This window comes from Anabrus simplex, chromosome 1 (assembly GCF_040414725.1).
Source record: "Anabrus simplex isolate iqAnaSimp1 chromosome 1, ASM4041472v1, whole genome shotgun sequence".
Classification (NCBI taxonomy): domain Eukaryota; kingdom Metazoa; phylum Arthropoda; class Insecta; order Orthoptera; family Tettigoniidae; genus Anabrus; species Anabrus simplex.
In genome coordinates this window covers 545634499-545654388 of record NC_090265.1, presented here as the reverse complement: position 1 = coordinate 545654388, position 19890 = coordinate 545634499, and the positions used below count along the sequence as shown (strand labels likewise).

At 40.7% G+C, this 19890-nt stretch overlaps 1 protein-coding gene across 3 annotated transcripts in view; it reads right to left on the bottom strand.

Moving 5' to 3' along the window:
• The window catches only part of LOC136857113 (heat shock 70 kDa protein 12A), a 560524-nt gene that overhangs the window by 107019 nt on the left and 433615 nt on the right, over positions 1-19890 (bottom strand). For 2 of the 3 annotated variants that reach the window (XM_068225061.1, XM_068225062.1), the window contains exon 1: positions 14318-14767. The exons of the other annotated variant lie outside the window; for it this stretch is intronic. In XM_068225061.1, the coding sequence (XP_068081162.1) occupies positions 14318-14540 (223 nt within the window). In that variant the 5' untranslated portion in view covers positions 14541-14767. Of the gene's footprint in view, positions 1-14317; positions 14768-19890 lie in introns of those variants that run through there. 3 annotated transcript variants of the gene reach the window in all.

Genomic DNA, 19890 nt, shown 5'->3' with positions numbered 1-19890 from the left:
CGCCAGATTCATACTATTGCCGCGGTCACAAATTGAGGAGGTCAGAGAAATTACGCTATTGCCAAGGTAATGGCAAAGAAATGTCTAATTGAAGACACCATTTTGGAGTGCGAGACAGTTTTTTTCTCTCCCTAGCTCTTGATGTTACCTTCCATAATGTTGCAGAACAGATTATACTGCAAACTTCAGGGCATTTCAGCGGTGTAACCATTTTCTATATAAACCAATTTAAATACTTAAGAATACAAACCTGAACAAGTAAATTTAAATCCGTAAAATCATCTATTGGAATTATCAGTAAGCGGTCTAGTTTTTATTTCTTCAGTCAAGAAAATGTTCTCTGCGGGAAAAATATAGAAAATCGTCTGACTTTACCTGAAACATGTTTCCATGGGTCCTATAGTTTTCCTGGAAAATGGTTCGCTAGCTTAGGTCGTTCGGGTCGCGCGCCAGCCAAGGGCACAGTACATGGGAAATACTTTCGGATTACATATTAATCGGTATCAGTTGTATTAAAATATTTGTTTATCCTTTACAATACAACTTTAAATATTTGAATGCTATATATCGGACTGTGTAATATAGAAAAGAGAAGTTAAAAGAATATATGGACTTGGAACGGATCGGCTTCGGCTAGACAGCACTGCACGGTCAGCGTTGCCAATCCGTGCTCAGATGTAAGCGACTCTCGACTATCTGTCGCTTCGCCGTTATCATATCTGACAACAACACAGTTTTCCTCACCCGCCTAATTCAGTGGCCAGGGTTTTAGTCAGTGGCGAATTTGCCATACATGCGATTGATGTGTTACATCCCTTGTATTTTTAACGAAAAATAAATATTCATTGTTCATATTCTAATGGACGTTATTTATATAAAATTCAAACGCAAAGTAATCGATGCTCAAAGATGCATAAAACGAGCGTGGCTGGCTAGTGACTACTACTAATTGCCAAACTACTCCAGAGATGGCAGCACGAGCACTGGACCTTGTTTATTGATCCCTTTCGTGGGGTTGGAATGTGGAACGAACAGCCACATCCGTAAAGAGGGCGGTGCAAGATGGAATCCTGTAAGTTATCGCGTGTGGCCGGGATTTATTTGCTATTTCGTGAAATACTGGAGTTTTTGCTTGTGAGTGGTTCTTTTCTTGTGCTATGAATGATGATATATGACAAATGTGTGTTGTAGTAATATAAATTATTCAGTTTCGTGTGCTTGTAGTGTAAATATCAAACAATGAAAATGCGGGAATGATGCGGTTTTGAAATGACATTACACCGATTAGAGAGTAGTTCAGTAGGCATGGACGTAGAAGCGCCAGGGTCATGCGTTTCTACCGTGCATTCCGAATTGAATTCTAACCATTGTGTAAACGAACGATCATTAATTTTTTTTTTGCTAGGGGCTTTACGTCGCACCGACACAGATAGGTCTTACGGTGACGATGGGATAGGAAAGGCCTAGGAGTTGGAAGGAAGCGGCCGTGGCCTTAAGGTACAGCCCTAGCATTTGCCTGGTGTGAAAATGGGAAACCACGGAAAACCATCTTCAGGGCTGCCGACAGTGGGATTCGAACCTACTATCTCCCGGATGCAAGCTCACAGCCGCACGTTTGTGAACTATTTGTGTGAAAGGTAGATACATTAAGATAAACAATATTGGTAATCATTAATTATTACCTATGTAATCTTCATAATCTTAAATAAGATTACAAAACAAATTACAGTGCCCTTTCACCGTACATCACGATATCTTTCACCCTATACGGCCATACCGTTAAGTGACATCCTACAATATTAAAACGAACAGGTATTTCTGTCGAACGGAGAAATCCTTATTGTGTCTTCTGTTGCCCTTCACACATGTAATATTGGAATACAATTTCATGTTCGTTATTTTCCATGAATTTCGCTACAATTTCGCACTTACCACAAAATAAGCAAATTTCGCTTTAAAGTGGCCTTATCGCTTTAAACAGCTCTAATTCGCGAAAACTAAATCACTTATTTTTTAACCAGAATAATATGATTCTTTAATATATCTCAAAATTGCTTCAAAATATTTGTTGCCGCGTTCAGCGTTAATGCGAAAATATCAAGCCTCTAGGCATGAGTATTAGCGTCCATTAGCGGAAAGCCTTCGCCCACAGTGGCAGCAAATACTGTAACTTCAGATTGTAGAATGTTGTCTGTGTATACGAGACCCATCATGTTACCCTGGATGGAAATGAGAGGAGTGCGTCGACCAAACATGATCCCACCCCAAAACATCAGAAAACCCCCTTTCTGGTGATGGCGCTCTAGGCTGAAGAGTACATTCGCTTTTCACCGAATCGTCTCTAAACTCCTTTCTCTCGTATGGGTGCAAGCTTGTGGCGACCTTATCAGAAAAGCGCGACGCTTCCATTGCTCTTGATGCTATAGTCTATGGATTGTTGCTCACCTTACACGAACTGCCCTATGGCGCGGTTTAATAGGAGCTTTCGGCACAGGTCTCCTTAACAAAAGTCCTCCGTCGTGCAGCCGATTTCATACTATCAAACCTGACACATTCACTCCGGTGGCTCTCTGAAAATCCTGGCGGAACAAAGTGGCAGTAGCAACATTTTTCCGAATTCGGGAGACATCACTCTGACTTGCTCCAACACGAGCGGTGAAATCCACTTGTTGCGACCCATCTTGCAGCAGTGCCACAATTTGAATCTGGTCAGTAGCAAAAATGGGTACTCTTGCCATGTTAACCTCAGTTGTGCACGTGTTGTCTATAAACCACCGACCTTGCAAGTGATGTTAAATTGACCGACGCAACAAAATGACTCGTATCAGAAAAATATCGAACCTGATGTAGGTGTAGCTTCACTGTGTGTCCCAGACATTAGTCTACAGTGCATACTGTAAACATATTTGAGTTACCGTGACGTATACCGTGCGAAATTGTGATAACATATACATTTTTGAGCACTGTGTATGATAATTAATTCTCTCACATGCCTTGTGCAAACATACCTACATCTGTCTTTGATTTCGAAATAAATGTTTCTATTTTCTCTTTCCTAGTGTTTTTCCAACTAGGTCTACTTGGGTCGGTACTACGTGCGAATTTAAGCCCAGTTTTACGGCTGGATGTCCCTCTCCTTACGTCAACCTAATATGGTGATCGATAGTGTGATATGTTGTGTGATTGAAGGGGTGTGTATTTAGGCGAACATAAACACTCATTACTTGAGCCAAATGACTTCACCAGGCGCAGCTAAAATCGCCGGCTTGGTCGGGAATAAAACCCGAAGCCCTCTAAACTGAAGTCCTATTTGCTGGCCATTCAGTTAAGGAGCTCGATACTGGTTTCTATTTTATGGAAAAGGAAAACACGGTACTTTCCTTCCGACAGTAACAACATCAATTTTCAAGAAAGATGATGGCTTTGACACAAGCACTTGTAACCTTATTATGTAAACAAATCGCATTTGACATCAGAAAAATTCACAAGCACTATGCGATTGGCATGAAAGCATTAGCTAGGGAATTCGTTCAATATTCATTGATTTCTTGGAGGGCTTCATTTTCAAATTACCATTAGTGTTCTGAAGGGCGAGGGTCGTTGTCCTGTTAGCTGACGTCTATTGCGTTCCTAATATAGAAGAGAGATGCGACAGAAAATTACTTCTTTGATAAATAGCCACTGCATTTGTTCTGTGTGCTATCTATCTTGTGAGCACGCAAGAAAAGTGAAGTATCCTGTACTACAGTTATCTCACCACAAGAAAGGAAAAGAGGAATGTACAAGTTTGTTCGTAGTAGGGAGAGGATCAATTTATTGATGATCCATATTGCAATATATCACTGTCTAAAGCAAGTAAGCGCGTTAAACATTGTAATTGATCTCGTTACTTACACATACGACTACGAACTATTTATGCCTGTTTTCGTCAAAACCCAATGGTCAAAACTGTCAGCCTTAGAGCCCACTATAATAATTCCACTGGTTCTACGGCCCATTAACCACTTTTCGGTTTTCAGATAAGCCGAGGTGCCATAATATGTTCCACTGGAGTTCTTCTTACGTGGAGGTAAATCTTCCAGCACGAGGATGACGTATCTGAGCGCCTTCAAACACAAAAGGACTGAGTCGGGATCGAACCTGCCAACTTTAGCTCAGAAGACCAGTGCTCTATCATTTGTACTCAGCTAGACCAGTTATAAATTCTCTTCCTTGTACATATTTCACGGGTAACGCTGTCTTATACGTAAATAAATAAATAAAAAATAAAAAATAAAAAATATAATATAAACCAATCAATCAATCAATCAATCAATCAATCAATTGCATGCTAATGGAATTTCTTATGTTGGCATCTATTTAATAGATGCTAAAATGTAAGAACCAAGCATAAATTAATATGAATAGGATGGTTATCTCGATTTCACCATAAAACATCAACCACCACTACCATGAACGCAATGTTAACTTTCAGTAAAAATTATACTGCTCCTTATAAATGATTCATGATTTTTTACTAGTGTCTAATATAATTTAACGCCGCATCGTTTCATTGTTAATGATCTGTTACTAATTATCTCCTTTCCGTCTAATAACTATCGTTGTCCATCATACAAATTTGAATGGCACCTTCTGAAGTTATATTTACGGGCTTATAGAAAACTGCTGCCTGCTGTCATTTTTTGATGGATACAGTACTTTTGCATCCATCTCTTGGCACAGGCTAGAGTAACGTGTAGCTTCCACCGAAGTCCCAGTCAACATCCATGGCTGTGACAATATGGAAGCTGCTGGGGTATGGGTAGTGCTGAGTAATACATTCAGAGCATGACTAGTGCATCTGAGTGTTATGAAAGGTGCTGCTCATAGGGTCAGTCGTGCTGCAATAGTACTTTCTGACCCAGTGAGGAAAGCAATGGCAAACTACCTCACTCCTCATCTTGCCTAGTACGCCTCATTTTGGTGCTGCCATTGGTTTTTGGGGTTTCCTCCTAACCGCATAACCCTTGGTGGTGCTATTTGAGGATCCAACCAGCCTCTGGGCTGATGACCTAACAGACAAACAGATAAAAAACTGAGTTAAAATCATTCATAGACACCATAAACTGTTTCTAATTCTTCCCTATCCCAAAGACCTATTTGCGGTGTGACGCATAACAAATAGTAAAATAACAACAATAATGGCTACATTTTAACTTTAATAAAACCATGCCTCTCTTCTCTTAGTCCTCACATTCTGTTCTGGATGAGAATGATGAATAAGACGACTTATTTCTTAGGCTTGTGATAACGGAACCTCCTGGGCTGGTCCATGACCGTAAACAGTTACCATGCGACATGATGCGTGGTGCTTTCAATGGAGATGCGGTAATACATCAACAGAGCGAACGTCTAATTGTTGAAATTGGTGTTGTTTTAAGGAGCTAACATTTAACTCGTCACTTCTCTTTAAGTGTACTTGAACATAACATTCATCATACAATTTGTCGTTTGGCTTTCTCGCTTTTAAACTTTCATGAATCTAAAAATGTGTTCCTGCAACAAAAGTGTACTTTACATGGCCATTTAAATCTGGCGGCACCACCTCCTCAGCTGTCAGCTAAAATTACATTTGGGAAAGTGACATTTTAATACCATAGGTACACTTTTTTTCAGAAACCGTAAGTGAAAAGGAAAATAAACTCAGTACACTTCCTCCGTGGTTTCAGATTTTCACACCAGGCAAATGCTGGGGCTGTACCTTAAGGTCACGGCCGCTTCCTTCCAACTCCTAGGCCTTTCCTATCCCATCGTCGCCATAAGACCTATCTGTGTCGGAGCGACGTAAAGCAGCTAGCAACAAAAAGCAAGTACACTTCTTGAGTTGACTAAAAGGTATAAGAAAGACTTACAGAAGCATATATTTTCCGCCGGGCTGAGTGGCTCAGACGGTTAAGGCGCTGGCCCTCTGACCCCAACTTGGCAGGTTCGATCCTGGCTCAGTCCGGTGGTATTTGAAGGTGCTCAAATATGTCAGCCTCGTGTCGGTAGATTTACTGGCACGTAAAAGAACTCCTGCGGGACTAAATTCCGGCACCTCGGCGTCTCCGAAAACCGTAAAAGAGTAGTTAGTGGGACGTAAAACAAACAACATTATTATTATTATTATTATTATTACATATATTTTCCCCAAAATATAGGTAGAGTGGCACTAACCAACTTCAAATTTCTGAGGGGAAAAATCATTTTATAGTCCTTTTTAACAGGGAAAGTACTTTTTGGATCTAATTGTAGGTACTGGTGTTATTAAACAAAAAATTATGGCCTGTAAAGTAATATTTTTCCGTTCAAATTTTACCTACATTTTTTAAAGAAATTTAAATTTTTATATTTGGTTAATGTCTTTCCTTGTGAGGTACACTGTGCAGAGTATACTGTGTCCCTTGGTATGGGCTAGATCAAATTTCTTACTTTCATTTTTCTGTCTCGGTCTCATCCTTGGCTTTGGCAATGTGAAAGTGACTGCGCGGACCATAATTTAATCCTTGCCAATACTTGGTTCAAACACCACAAAGGACAGCTGTATACGTGGACGAGACGTGCAGACACTGGAAGGTATCAAATAGACTTAATTATGATTAGGCAGAGATTCAGAAACCAGGTGTTGGTTTGCAAAACTTTCCCAGGAACAGACGTGGACTCTGACCAAAACTTATTGGTCATGAAATGCCATCTGAAGTTGAAGAAATTGAAGAAAGGAAAGAATACAAAAAGATGGGATCTAGACAAGTTAAAAGAAAAGAGTGTGAGGGATTGTTTCAAGGAACATGTTGCACAAGGGCTAAATGAAAAGGCTGAAGGAAACATAATAGAGGAAGAGTGGATAGTCATGAAAAATGAAGTCAGTAGGGCTGCTGAAGAAATGTTAGGAAGAAAGAAAAGATCAACTAAGAATCAGTGGATAACTCAGGAGATACTAGACCTGATTGATGAACGACGAAATTACAAGAATGCTAGAAATGAAGAGGGCAGAAAAGAATACAAGCGATTAAAGAATCAAGTGGATAGAAAGTGCAAGGTAGCTAAGGAAGAATGGCTGAGGGAGAAATGCAAGGATGTCGAAGGTTGTATGATCCTGGAAAAGTAGATGCTGCATACAGGAAAATCAAGGAAACCTTTGGAGAAAGGAAATCTAGGTGTATGAATATTAAGAGCTCAGATGGCAAATCACTTCTAGGGAAAGAAGACAAAGCAGAAAGATAGCAAGAACATATCCAACAATTGTATCAAGTTAAAGATGTAGATAATTTGCTTCTGGAACAAGTTCTGGAACAAGAAGAGGCTGTTCCAATTTTAAGGTCAGAGTTTGACAGAGCTGTGAGCGACATAAATAGGAACAAGGCACCTGGAATTGATGACATTCCTTCTGAATTACTGACTGCTTTAGGAGAAACCAGCATGGCAATATTATTCCATTTAGTGTGTAAGATGTATGAGACAGGAGAAGTCCCATCCGATTTTCGGCAGAATGTTGTTATACCTGTTCTCAACAAAGCCGGTGCTGACAGGTGTGAAAACTACCGCACAATTAGTTTAGTATCTCATGCTTGCAAAATTTTAACACGTATTATTTACAAAAGAATGGAAAAACAAGTTGAAGCTGAGTTGGGAGAAGATCAATTTGGCTTCAGAAGAAATATAGGAACACGTGAAGCAATCCTGACTTTACGTCTGATCTTAAAGGATCGAATCAAGAAGGACAAGCCCACGTACTTGGCATTCGTAGATCTAGAAAAGGCATTCGATAATGTTGATTGGACCAAGCTATTTAAGATTCTGAAGGTGATTGGGATTAGATACCGATAATGAAGAATTATCTACAATCTGTATAAAAATCAGTCTGCAGTGATAAGAATCGAGGGCTTTGAAAAAAAGCAGCAGTCGAGAAAGGAGTGAGGCAAGGCTGCAGTTTGTTCCCCCTCCTCTTCAATGTTTACAAAGAACAGGCAGTAAAGGAAATCAAAGAGGAATTTGGAAAGGCAATCACAATCCAAGGAGAGGAAATCAAAACCTTGAGATTTGCCGATGATATTGTTATTTTATCTGTGACTGCAGGAGATCTCGAGAAGCTGCTGAATAGTATGGACGAAGTCTTGGGTAAGGAGTACACGATGGAAATAAATAAGTCCAAAACAAAAGTAATGGAGTGCAGTCGAACGAAGGCAGGTGATGCAGGAAATATTAGATTAGGAAATGAAGTCTTAAGGGAAGTAGATGAATATTATTACTTGGGTAGTAAAATAACTAACGATGGCAAAAGTAAGGAGGACATAAAATGCAGACTAGCAAAAGCAAGGAAGAGCTTTCTTAAGAAAATAAATTTGCTCACTTCAAACATTGATATAGGAATTAGAAAGATGTTTTTGAAGACTTTCGTGTGGAGCGTGGCATTGTATGGAAGTGAAACATGGACGATAACTAGCTCAGAAAGAAAGAGATTAGAAGTTTTTGAAATGTGGTGTTACAGAAGAATGCTAAAGGTGAGATGGATAGATCGAATCACGAATGAAGAGATACTGAATCGAATTGGTGAGAGGAGATCGATTTGGCTAAATTTGACGGAAGAAGGGATAGAATGGTAGGACACATCTTAAGACACCCAGGACTTGTTCAGTTGGTTTTTGAAGGAAGTGTAGTTGGTAAGAACGGTAGAGGTAGACCAAGGTATGAATATGACAAGCAGATTAGAGCAGATGTAGGGTGCAGTAGTTATGTAGAACTGAAAAGGTTAGCACAGGATAGGGTGGCATGGAGAGCTGCATCAAACCAGGCTATGGACTGATGACTCAAACAACAACAATTCCTTATGCAGCCAATCCTTGTTATGAACAGTGGAAAAATGCCGCTCGTAGGGTCGGTTGGGACATTTATTTCAGTGGGCTTCGCAGACTGATACGTAATAGCAACTTCTGGCTCGACGAGGAAAGCAGAGGGAAACTACCTCATGCCTAAGCTGATAAGGATGAAACAAACCTTCGGGCTGATTACTCAACACACATTTGGTTAGTTGCTAATTGCAACCCTCTTGTTGACCTAAGAGAACAGTTGATGTCACGAATTAATTTTGTTCAGGGTAAGCAAGGTTTTGTAATTTATTTATTTATTTATTTATTTATTTATTTATTTATTTATTTATTTATCTATTTATTTATTTATTTATTACAATTTGCAAACGTGCCACAGACACAAATACGTTTTATGACGATAATGGGACAGGAAAGGGCTAGGAGTGGGGAGGAATCAACCGTGGCCTTGATTAAGGTACAGCCCCCAGCATTTGCCTGGTGTGAAAATTGGAAACCATGTAATACCATTTTCAGGGTTGCAGGCAGTGGGGCTCGAACTACTATCTCCCGAACACATGCTGAGTATGTGACCCAAACCGCTCATTGGTTTGGTAATTTTCTTAAATATGAACCTATAAAATGGAGCTTAAAATACATGCAGGTATCACGTCTACAAGCTCTTTCCATCAACATTTCCCGTACTCCTATAACTTAAAGCACGGGTGATGATGTATAAAAACCAAACCAAACCCCATGGCACTACAGCCCTGACGGACCTTTGTCTACCGAGCGACCGCTGCAGATTATGACGTGACGCATGGCCAGTGCGACGAATCCTCTCTGTCGTTATTGTTAGTTTTCAAGACAGGGGTCGTCGTATTACCGTCAGGTAACTCCTCAATTGCAATCACGTTAGGTGAGTGGATCTCGAACCAGACCCTCAAGTCTTGGTAAAAATTCTAGGCCTCTCCGGGAATCGAACCCGCTACCTACGGGTGAGAAGCAAGCACGCTACCCTTACACCGAGGGGCCGGCAGTTAGGCGCTGTACACCTGTATTAGAAGTTAAACTAACTTGTAAGTTATGTTGTAGAGTACGCAGTTACCATTAGAAGTTTTTCAGCTCCTACAGTGAATGATGTTTGCTGAGCAAAATATTTTTAACGTAGAATATCTCTTTTTGGGCCTGCGTGGCTCAGACGGCAGCGCGTCGGCCTCTCACCGCTGGATACCATGGTTCAAATTCCGGTCACTCCATGTGAGATTTGTGCTGGACAAAGCGGAGGCGGGACAGGTTTTTCTCCGGGTACTCCGGCTTTCCCTGTCATCTTTCATTCCAGCAACACTCTCCATTGTCATTTCATAGCATCTATCAGTCATTAATAAATCACTTTGGGAGTGGCGACCCCATCGTACTACTGTAATAGCCTGTATCTGCTTTATCCATTACATCCCTGACCCCGTTAATGACTGGATAACAGGTTGTAGGTTTTCATCTCTTTTTGGAGGACCTAGTTGGTCAAAAGCAACACACCGGGCAGAATTATCGACAGCCGTCTAGCCTAATTTCCTGGGAAATTACTGGAGTTACAAATAAAATGGATACGACCTTCCCTCTCAGAAAACTGAATTTAAAGTACACATGTTGGGCTTTAGTTTGTGATAGAACTAACAATTTGCCCATTATTGTCTTTATCTTCGTGAAGAAAATATAATAATAATAATAATAATAATAATAATAATAATAATAATAATAATAATGGTTCTACCGAGCTCGATAGCTGCAGTCGCTTAAGTGCGGCCAGTATCCAGTATTCGGGAGATAGTGGGTTCGAACCCCACTGTCGGCGGCCCTTAAGATGGTTTTCCGTGATTTCCCATTTTCATACCAGGCAAATGCTGGGGCTGTGCCTTAATTAATGCCACGGCCGCTTCCTTCCCACTCCTAGCCATTTCCTATACCATCGTCGTCATAAGACCTATCTGTGTCGGTGCGACGTAAAGCAACTTATAAAAAAATGTTTCTACGTTCTACTAACCACTTTTTACCTTTTCGGAGACGCCGAGGTGCCGGAATTTTACCCTCATGAGTTATTTTACGAGCCAGTCAATCTACCGACACGAGGCTGACGTATTTGTGCACCTTCCAATATCACCGCACTGAGCCAGGCCATCACCTTAACCGTCTGAACCACTCAGCCCGGCTCTTGAAATATTACAGCTATTAATGACTTTAATTGGGCTTTCTCTCTAACCACCAAAAGAAACCGAACCATATTTTTATCGAGGTAAGGTCAGATGAAATGTTTGATTATCCCCTTGACCGAGCTCGATAGCTGCAGTCGTTTAAGTGTGGCCAGTATCCAGTATTCGGGAGATAGTGGGTTCGAACCCCACTGTCGGCTGTCCTGAAGATGGTTTTCCGTGGTTTCCCATTTTCACACCAGGCAAATACCGGGGTTGTACCTTAAGTAAGGCTACGGCCGCTTCATTCCCACTCCTAGCCGTTTCCTGTCCCATCGTCGCTTAAGGCCTATCTGTGTCGGTGCGACGTAAAGCAACTTGTAAAATAATCTCCTTAAAACTTACATTGCTGTAAACAGCCATTATCCACCTGAAATGTCCGAATTCATGGATAAATGGTTAGCGTGCTGGCCTTTGGTCATAGGGGTCCCCGGTTCGATTGCTGGTAGGGTCGGAAATTTTTTACCATAATTGGACTGGGTGTATGTGGCGTCTTCATCATCCTTTCATCCTCATCACGACGCTCAAGTCGCCTAGGGCGTCAAATCAATAGACCTGTACCTGGTGAGCCGAAGTCCACGGACACATCCCGGCACTAAAAGCCATACGCCATTTCCTTTCATCCACCTGCAATTTGGGCGGGATTTTTAAGTTATCAGAACGTACATTCCTCTAACAGGTATGAATCTTTTCATAGGATATTGGATGGATAGTTTTACGCCCGACATCCACATGTGTTACTATTGAAAGGTGTCCTAAAGGAAATTCAGTGTGACATCAAATTAAGGAGCAAAAATGAAACTATGATTAAAAACTACAGAGGAAGAATAGGAAGAATACGTACAGAGTTGACTAATAGGTTAAAAGAAGGCTGTATATCCAGATATTAATTCTTGTAACACGTCTGTTTTCAGGTTTTACCATCCGCGATTTAAACGTTACTTTGGATATCAGTTTGTATTTTTGTGTGAATATTATACCTCAAAACTGCGGATACTGTTTAACAACGAGGACAGTATACAGTCCTCACTTTGCTAAATATGGGAAGGACATTGTTGTTGATGGGCGAAATACATTCCTGTACTCACCCTTCAACAATTCTAGAACCAACTTGAGTGTCTTCTCAAAAATGGTTGGAAACCAGTAAACAGATTTGGGAACGAAATCCAGTCCAGCCTCCAAATACTCAGTAAAGCACCCCCTAATTCCTGTTTAATTTTTCATGCTTTTGCTGAAACACGATTATGTTTCTTTAGCACTCTTTTTTCTTACTAAGCTAAATAGTCTGTTTTTGGGAAAATTAACTTCGAAAACTGACAAGTCTAATAGAGTAAGTTCTTAACTTTCAGACGTGGCTGTTATTGCAAGTGGTTGGTATAAGTACAATTACTACCTGCAAGGAAGAAATAAATTGCGCGAGCCTTTAACGAGCTTCTGAAACAAAGGAAGGAGTTTTAAGATATGAAGCACACTTTGAATACAATAGTAAACTCTTTGTAAATGACACCGACTGGAACTGCAGCATAGTCTTCTTTCACGGTTTTAGTTCTTCATTAATAAGAACCGTTGGATCTGAATAAAATGTTAGGGTGTGAATGTTTAGAGGTACAGTACCAATATCCCAATATCGAGATATCTTCAAGCCGGCCTGAACAGAAGTTGAAACTGCCTGGTTCGATCCTAGCTCGGGCCGGTGGTATTTGAAAGTGTTCAAATACAGCAGCTCAATGTCAGTAGATTTACCGGCACGTAAATTAAATCTTTTGGGACAAAATTCCGGCACCACAGCGTCTCCAGAAGCCGTAAAAGTAGTTAATGGGACGTATTATTATTATTATTATTATTATTATTATTATATCTTCAAGGTCGGCTGTTATACACGACCTCCGTTGATTAAATTTTATTTTTTTCTGACTCCGACAGTATTCTTCGTATGCCCCAGGAAGTTCTTCCCTTTCGCACCCTTCGTGCTCCTCCCCTCCTTTTGCCGATACCCCCATTCTTGGAAAGGTCGAAAACTCTCCGGTTCTCCCTCTGATGAATGTTAGCGGTTCTCCCTCTGATGAATGTTAGGAGGGGATAGTTGCCCAGTTGTACTTGAACATTAAACAGTAATCAACACCATCGTGCAGCTGATATTTGCACAGCGTGTACGAGCTCTTGTCTAATGGCTTATGGGTAGGCGGTTATTTATCTTTTCTGGTTTGTGGGAGGGGAGGGGGAGCAATAGGTACAGAAATGAGGGGTCATATCACTTACTGAATCCCCGTCTGGTGGCCATGATCGTTAAGTCTTTGTGGTCAACACCGTGGTTGGCTGGTTCGAGTCCCGTTCGTGGAAAAATATTGGGCAGCAGGGTAGGAATCATTAGATTGCGTGACGTAAGACTGGATTCAATTCCAAACCGCTCTGCGGTTTTTATATGGAGTGAGGATGGGGGCGTTAAGTGTTGACTAGACCCCTGAGTGTTGTTCGACAGGAGCAGGCTATGTGCTAACACCGGATTTTACCCCTCTCTCTATCTCATCATCATCATCGCACACCCAGACGCGCCTTCAGCTGGCATCAGATCTAATAATGTTATTGTTTTTAAGCCCCATGAACTACCTCATAAACTGCCCCATAAACTATCCATTTACAGTACCAACAAACTTCATTTGCATAGAGTACACCAGGAGGATGGTTGTCAAGTTGTACTTCCCCTTAACACAACGATCACCATCTCCACCAGTACACTGAGCTCTTCTCCATACGTTCTACGTAATAATAATAATAATAATAATAATAATAATAATAATAATAATAATAATAATACTAATACTAATACTAATACTAATACTAATAATAATAATAATAATAATAATAATAATAATAATAATGTTGTTTGAGTCATCAGTCCATAGACTGATTTGAAGCAGCCCTTCATGCCATCCTATCCTGTGCTAACCTTTTCATTATTATTATTATTATTATTATTATTATTATTATTATTATTATTATTATTATTATAACAACAGAAACAGCAACTGTAAAATCCAGGAAGTAGGATTGTAGCTTCACGGAACCGTTAATATTGTGATCATAGCTACGGGACGTCAAATTCTGCGTGGAATCGGAACCATAGTGGCGTGTCTATTCAGTTCAAACATATTACATGCATTGGCCGGGATTCGAATCATGACCATTTTGGTGAGAAGCCGGAATTCCTCAGAGAAACAAATATGCCAACTACAGTAGAAGTAGACTTACCCTGGGAGGAGCCTGGTGACATGGAGGCATCGCTGGTAGGTGAGGAAGTCACGCAGAACAGTCGTCCCTGGTCATCCAGCTCTGATTTCTGGTCACAATAAGCCGAGAGGGGCTTGTCCAGTTGTTTGAGAAGTTCCCACTTATTGTCTGGTTGCCGAGCTTGTTCCCACACTTCTTCATCTTCCTCCTCGACCACCTCAAAATGCTGCGGCTCCCACTTCATCGCAACTACCCCCTGGTCACTCTGCTCAAAATGCTTCTTCAGTCCTTCATTTTGCTTTTGAAAATGCTCTTTTATCAGCTGTTTATGTTTCTCCCATTTCTCTTTCTCCACACTGAAGGTCTGTTGAAAATGTCCCTCTCCTTCCTCTTGTACAATTTTTTCTTCTTCTAATAGTTGCGAGTTTCTTTCATTGTTAATTTCTTGTATCACGGGTTGATCAGCTAGTGTCTTTTCGTCATTGTAAATGTGTTTTTCTTCACTGTATTTTTTTATAACTTGAGAATAAATATCACACACATTCTGATTATACTCGTTTGATTCTTGTTGTGCTTGATGATTTGTACTTTGCTGATACCCATTAAATTGTTGTTCTTCTGTCTGCTGTTTGATTGCTGTGATTGACTGAGGTATACCATAAGGAAGATTACTGAGATACTCGCCGATTTGTTCGTTAGTTTCAAATTTGTGGTGTTCAAAATGATCTTTCCTGACTTGAACGATGCTATCCATCTCTTGATCCTCTTCGCTGTCGTACTCTTCTGCTTGTGGAGTCTCCTGATGCTCAATAAACGCCTGTTGTTGAAAATGAGTGTACTGCTGATCATCAAATTGTTTACCACCAAGATGCTCACTGTCCACGAAACATACACTGTTTCTAGGCGTGTCCTGGTGCACCACACCTGATAATTTCTGTGGTTCCCACTCTGACTCCCGAATACTCTCATCTTCTGTATCGTCACCCTGTCCTAGAGAATCGAGCTCCAACTCCAGGGCTTCAGGAAGCGCTGGAAAACGCCACGCAACAGGAGGCAAGCCAATGGATAGTGGTAGTGCCCGAGATCTCGTCACCGCCATTGTTAAAGAAGTTCTCTTCAAATCAGATTATAGTCATACATATATCACTAAAAAAACTGATCACACACAGTTCGTGAACGCGACATTTTCAAATGTAACACAAGTTGACTTCATGTTCGATACCATTTTTTGTGATATTAGAAAGTTAGTTATTGTATCTTGCTGCAAATCAGGATTCACGAGATGAACATGTTTGAGGAATAATTGTTTATATAAACTGTTTGAAACACTTGGAAGAATAGGGGATATCAAATGTTTATGCACAGCACTTCAAATGTACTTAATAATGTCGAACTGGTCTTGTAATATTGCGTAATATAAATAAGTATTTATGCTATTGGAAATTCAGTTATTGTATCTTATTGTAAATCAGGGATTCCAGAGGTGAACATATTTGAAGGATGGTTGTTTATGTGAACAGTTTTGAGACACTGTACCGAATAGGAACTATTCGAGAAAACAAAAATATTTGCGCACAAAACTTCACATATACTGGACAATATTCAGCTAGTCTTCTATTTGTTTGAAGCAGCGTTCCTTGTTGAAAAGTTCACAAACACTCGTCGCTGAGAGAAGACTCCTCATGTGTAGTTACTCCACACTGTTGCAGCAGAGCAACCCAAGCGGGACCATACGTTGTGTACGTCATGCAATGCGAGGAAGTTGCAGTATATTTTGGAAGAGAAGAGAGAAATCGCTTTCAGGAGATACTATCGGCATAAGGTGACGTGAAAGTTGACATAAGTACACAGGAAGTGGTGATGCCGTTATTGTTCTGTTGTACAAATGACCGGCTTATCTTATATCGCTCCACACTTTTCTTAACACTTCTCAATGCACTCCGGTGACTTTTCTAGATATGTACATGGCAGGATAGGGCACATTTAAGGCTCTGTATATAACCACATTTATTTGTCGCAGTAACTGATTTAAAATTTGAAGTAATTTTGCATCACTACTTCGGAGTATGCTGGTAGTACAGATGATTTTTACAGCATGACAACCGATATTAAATCTGACTTGGTCTCCTGTTCCACACGTAGTTAAGTTCCCTCCTTGTTCTACTGATATGGTTAGTTTTGTGTCATTCGACAAATATGGAAGTTTGTCTTTCTGGCCTGGAAAGCACACCTGGGAAATGTTGACGAAGTATACACTGGGAACGACTTCATATTACGCTATCCTCAGCCAACTGAAGCATATAGTGTTTACACCATAAACAGTTAAAGCAGCTCATTACTGAGAGCAATGATTCCCAAATGCGAACCCTGAAACACACGTCACAAGTACTTGCTACATATTAATGAAGCGTGCTAGTCGAAACGTCTCTCCAGGCTGAGCGCAACTGGGTTAGAGCTGAAGCTTCACTGACCTGTATCTTAGCAACAGTACTGACCACTGCACTTGACCAGCTTTCTGGGGCACTGATGAACAGCTGACCACTCACCGTACAGAGAACAAGAACAAAGAGCGCACACATACAATATCAGGCTAATAATTAACTACCCTGCCGGAAAAAATGGTAGTGTTGTGTAGAGAAGAGGCTAAGACACACGACGACACCGCGCGGCTGTGGTATGGCACAAGACTAACACGCACTGGGTCTGTAGGGCAGGTTCTTCTGCTGGAGGGGCGGCCGAGCGCATCCAGCCGAGACCTCAGCGCTCATTTCTCTATTCGTATTGGCTACTCAGTTCCCAAGGAATCGTACTTCACCACACAAACTTCCCGTCAAACACAAGTCACGGTCCACTCTGCACTAGGAAACCACACGGGATGCATAATTATTGATTGAATGACTTGAGTTCAACAGGCTTAACATTTAGGTTAGCGGTCCTGTTGATGCTCTACCGTCTTTGAGTTGGAAATCTGTAACATCCCATAGCATCAAGTTCTTTTCTTTCGGGTTGTACCTTGTTGTTATTTCCTGTACCTTATGTGTAGTTTACATCCGTCACACCAAGAACCAAGACACGGAAATTTCAGCTGTAGCTAAGCATTTCTCCTAAAGAAATCACAAAATTTCGATGGATAAAACTAAGATTGTATCAGCAGCGCCGCGCAACCTCGAAAAAAAATCCGGGAGGCTACAGAAATAAAGAAACACATGAACTACATTAATTCAGCCGTACAAAGTCGGTACTGTATGTGAAAGATTTCGAGGACATATGTCATGTTTACGGAAGAAAATTCATTATAATTCAGTCGTAGGTCACCTAACAGAGTTCCGGTTTCTCTGCCATCTGGAAGAGAAACAGAACTTTGCAATTGACATAAAGGCCGCACAAATGGAATAAAATAAAAATTCCTGCTCCGGTAGCTGAAATTATTAATATTAATAATAACAAAAATAATGTTATTGGTTCTGCGTCCCGCGAACTACTTTTACGGTTTTCGGAGACGCCGTGGTGTCGGAATTTTGACCCGTAGGGATTCATATGCGTATCAGTAAATCTACCGACACGAGGCTGCGTATGATATTTGAGCACCTTCAGATACCGTCGGAATGAGCCGGGATTGAACCTGCCAAGTTGGGGTCAGAAGGACAGCGTCTTAGCCGTCTCAGATATAAAAGGTCCCTGAAGACACATTCGATGTTCAACCAATAAAATTGATTTTAATTCAGCCATTGATGGAGTAAAACAGAACGTCAAAATTGATACTCTAGCCGAGTAAATGTCGTCAAACATAAAATTCCTGCACATGGTAGCTGAGGACATGCGATTATTATTATTATTATTATTATTATTATTATTATTATTATTATTATTATTATTATTATTATTATTATTATTATTATTATTGTCGTTTTGAGGGAAAAGCAACAGAACAGCATCTGATAACATAACTCCAAGAGGGAGAAGACTGAGTTCCTACCCCTGGAGTAATAATAGTATTTGGTAAAGGGAGGGAAAGGGAAAGAATTAGTTACGAGCCAATTGAAATATTTTACTTCGATCATTATTTTGTGTAGGCAGCTCCACGGTTTAGGAGTAGCGTGCCTGTCTGTAACCCGGAGGCCCCGAGTTCGATCCCGGCCAGATCAGGGATATTTACCTAGACTGGATGCGAGGGCTGGTTCAGGATCCACTCAGCCTACATGATTGTAACTGAGGAGTTGTCTGACAATAAGTGACCCCGGTCTACAAAGCCAAGAATAACAGCTGAGAGGACTCGTCGCACTGACCATGCGTCACCTCGTAATCTGCAGGCCTTCGGGCTGAACAGTGGTCGTTTGATAGGCTAAGGTCCATTAGGGCTGTAGCACCATGGCGGGTGGGAGGTGATGTAGAAATTTCTTTGTGTAAACAATGAAAAAACTTACTCAACAAACACCTAAACGGCACAAGGTGATGGTACCTTCCCAGAAAAGAAAAAAGTATTTCTTCCCTTTTCCAGAGCTTGTGCCCCCAAAATATTGTTTTAAAAGGAAAAATCAACAAAAGGTTTTCATTTGGGAGAGTGTTTTATATACAGTATATACTCTGCCTTTTAACATTTTCAGGTAAAACAAATGGAAGGCGTATGGCTTTTAGTGCCGGGAGTGTCCGAGGACAGGTCTTTTTGATTTGACGTCCGTAAGTGACCTGAGCGCCGTGATGAGGATGAAATAATGATGATATATACATCCAAATCTCGTGCCAGCGGAATTAACCAATTGCAGTTAAAATTCCCGACCTTGCCTGGAATCGAACCCGTGACCCCTGTGACCGAAGGCCAGCACGCTAACAATTTAGCAGTGGAGCGGGACAATTTTCAGGTAATACTTCATTTTAATCTCGGTATTGTATGTAATGGTCAATTTTTATCTGTCACATTTTGTCCTTTTGTTTGGAAGCATTGCGCCGAATCTACTGGAGTGATTGCTACGAAATCTAGTATTTGAGCAGAAGGCAAAATGGAAATACAACTGTGCTGAAAATTGCTGCAATATTCCTAAAATGACGGGTGTATTCGAAGGGGACTCCTGAGCATTATGCACATGCTTTCACAAGGGTTAATTTGTCGAATAAAGTGTATACACTTCAACTTGGAGGAGGAAATGTTTCGAACATTTTCTATTAAAATAATTTTCTGGTGGAATGAACCATTACTAATATATCTGCGGAAAATTGTTTCTGAATTGTTTCACATTTGAAGTGCTAACATCTGGATTGACGTGCTACGCTGACTGTAGTATTTCCCGAGTGACACTGGCCAAGAAAAGGTCGGGATAGTACCTTATTTCAAGTTCTGGGACACCTAACTTAACCCTAGCTGTTATATTTATAGAGCACACACATTAATATAGCCACCACAAAATCACGGGTTATCTCACATGTTCCGGCGTACTAAAGAGCATGGGAATAATCACTCAAGCCCCCAAAACTAATCAACAATAGCATTGCTCTATATTGTATGTAGACGAAGATAAATATAATAAGATGAGTACAAGTACACAGTCCCCGAGATGAATAAATTAACCATACACAGTTACAATCCTCGACCAGAACAG